The sequence below is a fragment of the Empidonax traillii genome, unplaced genomic scaffold, assembly GCF_003031625.1.
Source record: "Empidonax traillii isolate 1590-97213 ecotype Southwest subspecies unplaced genomic scaffold, ASM303162v1 scaffold29:size1973556, whole genome shotgun sequence".
Classification (NCBI taxonomy): domain Eukaryota; kingdom Metazoa; phylum Chordata; class Aves; order Passeriformes; family Tyrannidae; genus Empidonax; species Empidonax traillii.
The window spans coordinates 862,332-874,786 of record NW_020955222.1 but is presented as its reverse complement, the minus strand read 5'-3'; the positions used below and the strand labels follow the sequence as shown (position 1 = coordinate 874,786).

The 12,455-nt window shown below is 38.1% G+C and overlaps 1 protein-coding gene across 3 annotated transcripts in view; it reads left to right on the top strand.

Moving 5' to 3' along the window:
• The window catches only part of ITGA2 (integrin subunit alpha 2), a 67,518-nt gene that overhangs the window by 37,166 nt on the left and 17,897 nt on the right, over nt 1-12,455 (top strand). For all 3 annotated transcript variants that reach the window (XM_027910460.1, XM_027910474.1, XM_027910467.1), the window contains 8 exons: nt 1,520-1,593; nt 2,972-3,110; nt 5,342-5,487; nt 6,196-6,339; nt 8,239-8,442; nt 9,233-9,369; nt 10,796-10,935; nt 11,907-12,058. In XM_027910460.1, coding sequence (XP_027766261.1) covers nt 1,520-1,593; nt 2,972-3,110; nt 5,342-5,487; nt 6,196-6,339; nt 8,239-8,442; nt 9,233-9,369; nt 10,796-10,935; nt 11,907-12,058 — 1,136 coding nt within the window. The remainder of the gene's footprint in view (nt 1-1,519; nt 1,594-2,971; nt 3,111-5,341; nt 5,488-6,195; nt 6,340-8,238; nt 8,443-9,232; nt 9,370-10,795; nt 10,936-11,906; nt 12,059-12,455) is intronic.

Here is a 12,455-nt window from a genome sequence, read left to right as displayed (position 1 = left end):
ACAGGACTCTGCCTCCTTTCAGTCCCTCTCATGAAGCCTCGGCTTCCTGGTACATCCACAAGCTCCTTTGTGAGCCGCATGGGTGTCTCCTCACCCCAACAAAGTTCCAAAGGTAGCAGGGATTTTATTTTTCAGTCTTTTCTCTGCTGAAGGGAGAGAGTGAAAGGGGGGGAGAAACAGCCCCCCGCCGCCCCTTCGGACTTTTCTTCTCTCTCCTCCGCCTGTCACCTTTGACCTTGGATGTCTCTTATCTTTCTACTGGAATTTCTTCTGCAGTGGTTTTTTCATCCAAGCAGTCAGTCCTCTAAAGCTTTTTTTCTTTTCACTCTCCTACATGAGAGAAGGGGGAGCTTCAGTATCACACCTGCCTGCAGCCCAAGGCCGGAGGAGGAGGGGGGCCTGGCCCCCACCTGGGGCCTGCTACCGCTCCTACATTTCAACTGCGCAACTAGCCTTCTCTTCCGTTTTCTTAAATATGTAATTAGTAAAGGCGTCACTGGAACTTTTGATTGGCTTTTTGTCTGGAAATCCACCTGGACAAAACCATCCTCAGCCCCAGGGGCTGGCTGGCTGGGCAAAACCACGACAAGGGGGTTGTCCATATGTGTCCAAATGTATTTGGAACTATTACCGTCATCTTTATGCTTGTCTGCTGTACCTGTGTGAATGCTAAACAACTGCAAATTTAAAAAACAAACCAGAAGACTTGCTTACTGATTTAGGAACTGAAAAGCTACGGTAGTACAATCTGTATGATGCCTCCCAGGCTCCATCGCTAACATCACCCACGCTTTCGTGCACTGTTTGAAGTAAGATGTTGCAGAGGTGACTCAGAGACACTTTGTCCCCCCCAAAGCCAGTCTTTAAATTTGTATTTAAATTCAAGCCTTGCTTTGAAGTCAGGTAGATTTACCCCCAGCCCTCCTTAAGGAGCTGCAGCCTTCCTGTGCTCAGGATGGAACTTCCTTTCTCTGTCACCCCATCTATTCTTTACCGGTCCCATGGTGGTAGTCAAAGCAAGAATATAGGTTGAGCTCCCTGTCTTGAGTTTTCCTGAGTACTCACATTGAATTCCCATCCATCTACTTTAGGAAATATTCCCAGATGTCACAGTATTTTTCAAGACAATTACAACAGTTTGTATAAGTCCTACATTCATATTCTGTTTGAAACTTGTGAATATACAGTCATTTAAGCTGCTAATTTCAATGTATTAGTAATGCTTCCTAGGGAACACAAAAAGAGATTGTCCGCAGTGACAAGACTGTGCAAGCTGATTCAAACTGTCTTTATCATCATCTTCTGCCTTTTTTTTTTAAGAGATTTACAGCATTATGGCTCCATCTTATCATTTCCCATTAAATCCTCCAAATTTTCTGTAGTTTCCCAGCTCTGATTTCCATTGTTTGTAAATGTTTTAGCAGAATTGTTGAATATATACAGACAGCTAAAGAGGTAGCAAGATTGGGTCTTGTGTGGCTCTGAAGGGTTAACCATATGTGGATATCTGTTTTACCAGGTACAGATCAAGGTGATACTTTCCAAATGGAAATGTCCCAGGTGGGCTTCAGTGCGTATTACTCACAAAAAAAGGTATGTGAATATAATTATTTAATGAGAGTAGATATAATTATGTAGACATGAGTGCAATGAAATAAGAGTAATAAAGCACAATGTCCAATTTTAAGATCTTTTCTAAAAGCAGGTGAATATCAAGTTATCCTTTTCATTTTTCTTGTACTTGAATGCCACTAATAGATGGTGTATAACTCTAAAATGAAAAAATATATATTAATATGTGAAGTTGAATAACAGTTTCTTTCATTTAATGATTTTGAGATGAGTTAACACAATGATTTCCATGATTTCTGAGTTCATGTAGTAGGAAAAAATCAACTGTTCCATGTTTGTATCTTGAAGTTGAATAACTCAGAAGAATTGAAACTACATTGTAAGTCTGGTATATATCTAGGAAGTCACCAAAACATAAATAAATCAAGTCTGAAAATATTGATTAATTATAAAATTAATAATAATTCTTTAAATTATATTTCATTTAGAAATTAGAAAGAACAAAAATTGGAGATATTTTAATGCTAATAAATTACAAGATTATCTTGACCAAATAGGTCCTATTTGTAAAACTCAAGTGTGGTTCAATAAGCTTTCAACTGAAAATATAAGAAGGTTGTGTCTTTTTTTATAGCCCTTAAAGATGAATGAAATAATTTTTACAAGTTGTTCGTATTTGCACAAATTAAAGTTTTCAATTATGAAGCACTTGATGCTAGGAAATAAGAAACATTTGGACATTCCTTCAGGAAAATTACACGTCCAGTTTTATTGTAGTTTTTGATAACAGTATCTGAGTTCAGTGAAGAATTTTAATAATTTGAATAAACTAAACTGTGTTTCTTTTCTGTGTACAAGTCTATGACTAAGTATTTCTGTATGAAGTATTCTACTGGAGTTTAGATTTAACTATTCTCTCAAGAACATCTCCTTACATAAAGAATGAAATTCTGAATCTATTTCCATCAGCTTTTGTGTGCTGTCTTTGGCACTTTTGTTGTCAAAAAGGGGGCTTTAGCTTTTTCTTACAGCTTTGTTTGCATGATCCTCAGTCTTCTGATTATCATGAGTGCATGAAAACATTGAGTTAGCAATCCCAACCCCAGGGTGGACAGACTTAGGAAATTGTGTCTAAATAAACCCATTTTATCTTGAGTTGCAGTGCCATGGGAACTAAAGCAGTCGCTTATCCTCTGGCAGTGGAGGGGTGATAATCCCTCCTAATAGGGCAGTAAACTCCTGCAACCATAAGCAGCTCCAGTGAACTGCCTGCAGTCTTTAAACTGTACATCACTGCTTTAAACACAGTGATATAGAAAAATATCTATGATAACTGCAGCTTTGCTCACACTTTTTCTATATCAGGTAGTTCTAAAATGTTGACTTTTATTTTTTAAAGGATGTTCTGCTGCTGGGTGCTGTTGGGGCCTATGACTGGAGTGGAACAGTAATACAAGAATCCTCAGACAGAGTCACCACCTTTCCAAGCCATGTGTTTGAGAAGATTCTACAGGACAGAAATCATAGCTCATATCTAGGTAAGGAGCTAAAATGCAAATCTGGAAACTTACCAAAGCTTAGTTAAAATATAAAAGTACTTGGAAAATTCTCCTCTAGCCAGATCCCTGTTACAAACTGATTTGAAATAGGAAAAGAATTTTCAGTTGAAAAATATTTAATTTACTGGTCAACGGTTCATTGAATCAAATCTTTACTGTACTATTACATTCTTCTCATACCAATGTGGTAAACTGAAAAAAAATCAGATTGTGTCACTTTTGTGGCTTAACCCCAGTCAGCAGCTAAGCACCGCACAGCCACTCACTCGCTCCCCTTGGTGAGGTGGGGGAGAGAGTTGGGACAGTAGAAGTGAATGAACTTGTGGGTTGAGATAGAGATGTAACAGTGACTTGGGAAGACAAACACCAACACTCTGAACATACCCCCTTCCTTCTCTTTCCCTCAGCTTTATATGCTGAGCTTGATGCCATATGGGATGGGATATCCCTTGGGTGAGCTGGGGTCAGCTGTCCTGGCGGTGTCCCCTCTCAAATTCTTGTGCCCTCGAACCTCTTCGCTGGTGGGGCGAAGGGAGGAGCAGAAAAGCCTCGGACCTTGTTATGAGCGCTTCTCAGTGATAGCTAAAACATCCCTGTGTTATCAGCACTGTTTCCAGCATATATCCAAAACACAGCCCATACCACCTGCTGTGAAAAAAATTAACTATATCCCAGCCGAAACCACCACACTCACAGAGGCATAATAAATCATGGGATTTGAAAAAGCTGCTTAGTGAATCATTATAGGTCCCTTCTGTTATATTTGTATGTTCTTCCCCAGTTCCATGTGGATGAGAAGCTGATTGACTTGCTGTTGTTTCATATGTGCTTGCTATTTTTTTGGCCTTTTCCAGTTCAGTTTATAGTGTTAGAAATATTGCTACCATTTAATAGAGGTCTTATTTATAACCCCTGTATGTAGTCTTTGACACATTTTTGTGATCCAATAAAGCCAGTCCAAGCCCAACCTAATGAGAAGTAGCTTTTTTTCATGTGTAACCTCTTCAGACTTTCTCTTACTTCCTTTTTATAATAAATTTCAAAAGGTCGGATCACTTCCTTTCTCTACATGTCAGTTTTAGAGTATTTACTTCAATCTTTTCTGGAGAAAACAATGTTGTTGCCTTTCCCTTCTACCTTCTGCCCCCACTAGGAGCTTTCCATACAAGCTCTGTCTCACCAGCTTGGGGGAGCACAAGTTTAAGAGCTGCTACCACGTGACAGCTTAATAGATTGGCCCTTGTTCTGCACTGCACCTTCTCACTTCAAATGGTTGCATGCCATATTAGTCAGGAACGTGTGTCCTTAAATTGCAGAATAAAATCTTGTTTCATTATTGCTCATTGAACTTCTAGTCACAAAGGATGTTCTCACCCTAGCAAAACAGTGTCTGATGAAAACTCTGAAGAAGACTGGTACATGTAAAGATCAAGGCATAATCCTTTTAGATTTTATTCCTCATTATCCTGCAGCTTGCTAAGGACCTGCATATTCTCTACAATCACTGGCATTTTGTTATTCAGTTTGACTATGGACTTTGCACAAAATGATTTTGTTTTGATTTGCTCTAATTAAACCATAGAAATGTGAGGTATGTACTAATGCTAGATTTATAGTGCTAATACATGTGTAAAATATTTTCAGGTATTAAACAATGTTTCCTGAAAGCAAATAATGTTAGAATAATGGTAATGAGGATTAAAATGTTCAAAGAAGTTCAATCAACCCTTCAGCTGACAAGCTGTTAATATAGCCTGTTCTATTCAGCTAAAGCACTGGGCTGTGGTTTAGTGAGCTGTGGGAAACTGCCCTGCAAGCTTTGCAGAAGCTAGGTGTTCCTCCCTACTTTGAAGGCTGGCACAAATATTCATCTCATCTTTCTCTTTACTTCTTTTTTTCAAAGATACTCTTTGTGCTTTTTTTTCCTATCTCCTTCACAAGCATGACATTTTTGTGGTCTGTGTTTTACTGAATAGGCTAAACCACTCTATTCTGCAAACCTGCTTCAACTTGATCTGTGTGTCATTGTTCTGTCCAGAAGTGCATTGCAAATTTTATGCATATGTGACAGTGTAACTTCCCATCTTGAAAGCCTCATTCTCTGTGATTAACGTACCAGACTGACTCATCTTCTGCCCTTTATGGATAATCAACTGATGAATTGTAATTAATGGTCTCTCACACATGTTAAATGTTGGCTTCCACCCCAGGTTATTCTGTTGCTGTTCTCTCAACTATGAGCTCCGTCTATTTTGTTGCTGGTGCACCAAGATCCAACTACACTGGCAGAGTGGTGGTTTATGATGTTGACAGTGATGGTAACATTGCAATTGTGCAGTCACAGACAGGCGAGCAGGCAAGTATATTTTGGTCATGAATGAAGATTTTTACGTATCTCTCACTTCATTGACCCAGCAGTAAATTGTAATTTGTTTTGAAAATTCCACTTATTTGCAAAGCATTTAGAATCCATTTTTCTCTACCACTAGATTATTTCAGCAAGCTTAACTGTAACTCTTAAATAGGAGTATTTTAGGAAGCCATCGAGTTAGTGGTAAAAGATAATGTGCAAAGCTAAATAATGTATCATTCTGTCAACAGTTCTAATTGGGATATAGATGCTCAATGAACTCCACTCTGTCTGAGAAGTTGTGAAGTAGACAACATCAAGATAGAGATCTGAAAACTCAATCTCTTTCTGTCTGTTTGGAAAAGAGAAGTGAGTTTGATTTCATCTGTAAGACAAACATGAGAGTAGATCAAAGCTTGGGTAGATTCATGTGCACAGATATAAAAAATATACCTCCCATAGCTTACTCTCTGTTGGCATTTGTATTGCTGAGTGGTAAAGCCATAGCAGTAGCTACTGGACAGAAACAGTGGACACATGGTAAGGATAAGATTCTTCAAACACTGGACTATGTTATATAATAATTTCATTCACCAACAGGCAGTTTCGTTCAGTCGTATTGGAATATTACTGGATGTACATTTTCTGAGTCAGATGCTAAAACATGTTTTACAAAGGCCACATACAATCATGACCCATTTCATCTGATTTCAGATTGGCTCCTACTTTGGCAGTGTGGTGTGTTCAGTGGACGTCAACAAGGATTCTGTGACAGATGTGCTGCTTGTGGGTGCACCAATGTTTATGAATGACCTGAAGAAAGAAGAAGGAAGAGTATACATGTTTCCTGTCACAAAGGTAAGAATGGCTCAAGCCATGGCATCGCCTAGGGCTAGCTTCTTTCAAAGCAGACTGCTACATGCATGCTAAGCGGCCTTTGGCCTCTTCAGAACCTCTAAGTCACTTTTAGTGAATCTTTTCAAAGTGTTAGAAATATTTCGAGTGATATTTTTTCTAACAAGACACAGAGCATGTGCTTTTCCTGGGATGTAGCATAGGGGCAGGAGTGAATGGTTCAAAGCCTAACTCTTTAGAAGACTGTGGGTGGAGGCCTTCCCAGTGCCACCTGACATGTTCTGCTTTTCAGTAGCAGCTGCAGGCTTTCCCCAGAACTACTTGTGCATGTAATCTGGGAATTAGCCTGATGGAACAAACCAAAGTGGAGCCAATAAGCAAGGCAGTAGCTAGGCCCTGTTGGTGGCCAGGGCCTGCTCTCAGTGTTTCTCTGGTCCTGGTGTCAGGCATTGTGCTAGGCACTTTACAGCAATAGAGCATGGAGTTGGCCGTATCTCAAAAAAAACCCAGCTCAAGGCTTTTGCTAATTAATTTGCCATTTGTTTTTGGTAAATGTATTCAACACCTGACAGTATTCCCAAAGCAGTTCCAAGAAATGCTCTTCTACCAGTTTTCTGCCTTGTTTCATATACTCTTATATTGGATGGTTGTTACTTTTGTTGTCTCCTCTGTTAAGTGAAGCTGTGTTATTTGTCTCACGTCTGACTGACAGTGGTTTTTATTCAGACGTGTAGTAGATGTTTTCAGAGTATCTGTATTAAACATCCTGAGCCCTCTGCCACTTTTGAACAGTCTTTCAATCACTGGATGTCTGGATATGCAAAGTAAATTAATATCTGCCATCCATCAGAGAAAACAGACCATGGCCTCTTTACTAGGTAGATTTCAATCAAATAGAGGGGAAAGACCATCCTCTTCAGCAGCACCTCACAGTCAGAATGATCCTGAAGCAACAGGAAACTACACTAAGCAAATTTCAAGGTAGATGCAGGAGCTAAAAGTGGTACTGCTGGTAGCTGACATTGGTCTTTGTGACTGTGGTATCAGAAATATGATCAGTGAAATATGGAAGAAAAGAAAAATGAAAGGTTTTTTTTCCTTGTCTTTTGAAAGCCAAATAAATTGGAAGACTTTCTTACAACTTTTAGTGATTGGACAATGTTCGGTTTAAAATTATTTGAAAGTTAAGAATAATGAAAGATTTTTTAAATTTTTTTTTAAGAATGTGGTTTTGTGCAAGTTCTCCACGTTGCGCAAGTAATAGTTTTCTAGTCATTTTTAATAAATAACTTGGCTGATATTTCTAAAATTTTAACCACAGTTAAATAACTGAGGTTGAAGGTGAAAGCACTATTTGCCAGAGTTGCATTTAATCTAGTGTAAATGGGATTATTTAACTATAAAGATCTCCAATCTTTCTTTCTTCATTGGCATTGGAGAGGTCAGAAGTTTACCATTTGGACACATGTTTTTTGCATTAGTTTAGTAAGGAAATTCCATTTCTGTTTCAAAGAATTATGTCCAGTTACATAATTTCCATTCCCTCTGCATAAAAACTGGTAATCCAAAACTGGAAACTGTATTTTTCAATGTATTGTGAAACTTTCAGAACAGTCAGATGAGGACAGTGAGAGCATTTAAGCTTCATACATATGGTTGTATTTGCTGCTAGTACTTTGCATAGCATGCTTTGATTTTGCTGTGTAATTCTTGCCAGGACTTTGAGACATAATGCAAACTGAATGGGCAATACAATGGGGAAAGAATTCAGGGTTGAGCTGTCCAAGGGGAATGTACTGGAAAACAGAAAAAAAAACCAATGCACATAGATACTGCTCCTATGTCTAATCTGGTGCAATGATAGCTGTGTTTTTCCTTTTCCTTCTTTTTCAATTTTTAAAGAGAATTTTGGGTCAACAAGAAATCTTGGAAGGTCCACAAGGATCAGAAAATGCACGCTTTGGATCAGCGATTGCAGCTCTTGCAGACATTGATTTGGATGGCTTTAATGATGTTGTAATAGGTGCTCCACTGGAAAACCAAAACTCTGGAGCAATTTATATTTATAACGGATTTCAAAAGACTATACGTACCAAATATTCTCAGGTAAATAATTTTGCATAATAATCAGTGCCTTTAGATCTGCTAGAGGAAAAAGGTAGATTTTTCTAGTTTTTAATTGGGTAGCATTTCATACTCCTAAAGGAATACTGTTATTCTCATGGCTTATTTCAAGTTTTGTGCCTCTCCTTCCTTCACCTGTCAGCATACCCAGGTTGATGTTGTTATACTTCTAACTGAACATATAGAGGAAAAGCATTTGCGACATACTCTGTCTAAGCCTCTTACCATTTTTGATATCTGAGTGTGAAGTCAGCTGATTTCCTGTTTGTTTTTGATACCCATTATTCACATTTTTAGGGTTGATGTACAGCAATGAAGATTAGATAGATCCCAGCTCTGTAAATTACAAATCGATGGTATTACAGGAAGTCTTTCAATGATCGTTGTGTCTACTGTTATGGTAATCATATTATCACTTTCCATGCAGAAAGTGGTTTCTGCAGTGGTTTCTGGTTGCAGAAAGCATTTTTTAGAAGTCCTCTTAAGCTTCACGTTCTTCGAGTTGCTCAGTGTAGATGGAAAAAGTTTCCAGTAAGTACTGTCTGGCATACACCAGTCAGTATACTACTCCCAAGACAGAAAAATCTAGTCCATTGTCTGCTCGAACAGGGGAGAAAGAAGTGCTAAAAAGCATCTGAGGAAACATCCACAATGCATTTTGTTTAAACAATAGATTGTATATACAGGGAGTATCAGTGAAAATCTATTGCTTAGGCTGCTATCTACAGACTTTTGCATGTTTGGCAAACTCAGTAACCAAACTCTTTCCTAGAAAATTTTAGGATCGGATTCTGCTTTTGGACAACAGCTCCAATTCTTTGGAAGATCAGTAGATGGCCATAGAGACTTAGATGACGACGACATAAGTGATGTATCAGTTGGTGCTGATGGAAATGTGGTTCTGCTATGGTTGGTAAACTCTTTTTAGAAAGGAAATGATTAATGATTTATATACAAGTTGAACATTTAGTTAACTAAACAGGAAAATAAGCAAATGAAAAAGCTCTTTCATACCATGCGTGCAGAACTAACACACTGCCTCATCCCTGCTATCTTAACTAGCTGAATAAAGAGCACTGGACTAAATCGGTTTTAAGTGTTTATCATCAGAGCATTGAAAGCAAAGGCAGACCCAAGGCACATGGGAAGAAGCCAGGTGATAGAGCCTGCTGTGGGGACCTGACGAGGAATGGGAGAGGCAGGACACATCCCTCACCACTGCTCCTGTGCAGACATGTGGTCCAGAGAGAAGAGGCAGCAACAGGGAATAGGGCTTGCTTGTGAGTAATGGTAAGAGCAGGTTGTGTACTTCAGCAGCCACAGTATAATTTTGATAGCTGAGCCTCAGACAGGTGAAACCACCTCGCACACAACCTGCATGACCTTTACTGACTGGTAGGCTGATAAGGGGGAAAGAGTTGTCCTTCAGGGTAAGGACAGGGAGCAGTAATAGAGAGTTGACCCTTATTTCTGTGAGAAACCCATTTTTATTGGCACATGGCCTTTGCTACAGTAATCTGAGTACATTCACAAAATAAAATAGAAAGGTTTCACAAAATCCAAATAATTTGCCTCCCTAAGTACTGAGAAGCTAAATTCAAATGGAATTTCTGTTCCTGTCTGCTGCCTGTCTTGTCGCCTGGGGCTTCCCATTGTAAGAAAGCCATCACTGAATTGCTACTTCTTTCATAATGAAACAAGATAATTAAAAATGAATGGTCAGTTTAGACCTTTGACCGCTGCTGCTGCTGCTGGGAATTTCATTGAAGAAAATTATGGTCCTTGGAGTACCAGCATTTATTTAGGTTTGATTAATGAAGATGCTCATTCTTCTTTCACTCTGGCATTTGGGCTGATTAATGAGTTTCACTTTTGATTAAAGTGTTTATTTTTACATGCAGGGTTCCTTTGAAACTGCATTTCAAAATCTTGATTAATTAAATAAAAGTTGTGTTTTTTTAAAACTAAGATTATTAAATAAAATGAAGAATTACCCTTCCTCACTTCCCCAGAGGAGCTCAGTAACTTTCTTTAAAGGAACAGAATGTTACTTATTTGGAAAACAGGACAAGGACTTCTCTGATACCTTAAGGGATTGAATAGAGCATTAAGATAAATACATTTATTATCCCTTAATTTGACAGGATAAAGTATTTGTTATCATTACTGAAAGCTAATCTATAAAAAAATTCAAGTATATGCAAAGAAAAATAATTTTACAAGTGCCATTAAAAAATGTTTACATTGGGAACAAAAAAAATCAATGCTAACATCTACAGATAGTTATAGACAGTACTCTTGAAAATGCCATGTAACCCTTAAAAATATTTTTCAGGTCAAGAAGCATTGCAAATGTGTCCATAATTGCCTCATTTAAACCTGAGAAAATCAGTCTGCTGAACAAGAATACAGAAGTAACTGTGAAAATATGTTTTCAGGCTACATTTAGACCTGCTAAGAAAAATAATCAAGTGGGTAAGAGTATTTCAGTAACTTGTCTTATATTAATTTCCTCAGAAATCCATTATTCAAATGAGTAGTGGAAAGTCTAAAGATATATTAGATTGAATGTCAAGAATGGCAAAGTCACTATAAAACTTAGATGCCTGAGAAAGTGTTGTGAAGACCTGCTTTCATCACTGGCTCCATAGTCTTTGAAGAATGGGGAATTAACAGTGTAAAGGAGAGCAGTATCCTTGATGTTCAACAATCCCCACAAAATTTCATTAGTGAGAAGCTGGGTTTTTTCAGTTTGCTGGTTTCAAAAGCAGACTGCAGAATTTTCTACTCTCTTCAGAAAAAAAAATATTTTCCATAGGCTCAGTGCAGTTTTCAGTGCAGGGAAGTTCTTCTTTTCAGAGGACAGGGAGTATTTCTGAGACCAGCAGTGGCCTCTCATGAAGCTATGAAGTTAAATCTCATGGATAACACCATTTGGATTGTTTCAGTGCTGTGTATAGTGCCTTTAGGAACTCATGATTGCAAGCTATAAAATAACAGTGAACTTCAAACAGCATATTAATCATAACATGAAGAGAAGATGGCAGGAATTATTATGTGATTGAGGAGAAGATGCAGATTCATTATAATCTAAGAGTTCAGTGATACTGTTGCAAGGCCCCTTTATCTAGATTAATCCTGGCCCTGCTGACTGGCTTCTTTCCTGAGCTGGAGGTTCAGACATCTGTAATGGAGACTGGATTGATTGCCATTTAATGTGTTCTCTGTGGATCAGAACTTATATCAGGATCTAAACCTGTTTGACTGGTTTGGAAAACAGAAGAGAAAGTCTTTCCATTTTGAGACTATTCTGCATTTAGCAAGCTATGAAAAAAAATGAAACATTTAGAGTGGTTTCAAAAGCTTGGTCACTATAATATTGAGCATAGTAATGAGCTCACAGGCAATCGTACTCAGCAAAAAATGTACTGTTATTCTTCTTATAGCTATAAAGTACAATGCAACATTAGATGCAGATCTCCAGTCCTCCAGAGTGACTTCTAGAGGATTTTTCAAAGAAAATAATGAAAGGTACATGCAGAGGAATCTTGTGGTACGTCATGAAGAGAATTGTGTTCATGAAGTCTTCAACGTACAGGTAAGTGCAATTGCAAGCAGTCTTGCATAATAAAAGTGATCAGAGGAAGACATTGATTAATTTTTTTGTCTGCAAAATGAATTTCATGCATGGTGTACGCAATTATTTATATTTCCCAAATCCCCCCAACTAAAAAATACTTAGTAAGATTATGATTTCATAAAAACTTAATAACTGTCAAATTCAGTACAGATTTTTAGGATAGATTCAGCTGTTACTCACTTCTGGTGCAACACACAGCCCATAGTCCACAATTTCAACAATTTTTCAGGAAGGCTTCTGGTGCATTCTAGCCCAAGGTATACACAAGGAATAAAACAAAAATAAGGAGGTCTCCATCTTTTTTCTAGAACCAGGTCTCCATCTTTTTCTAGAACCAAAGATCAAACACAGTCCT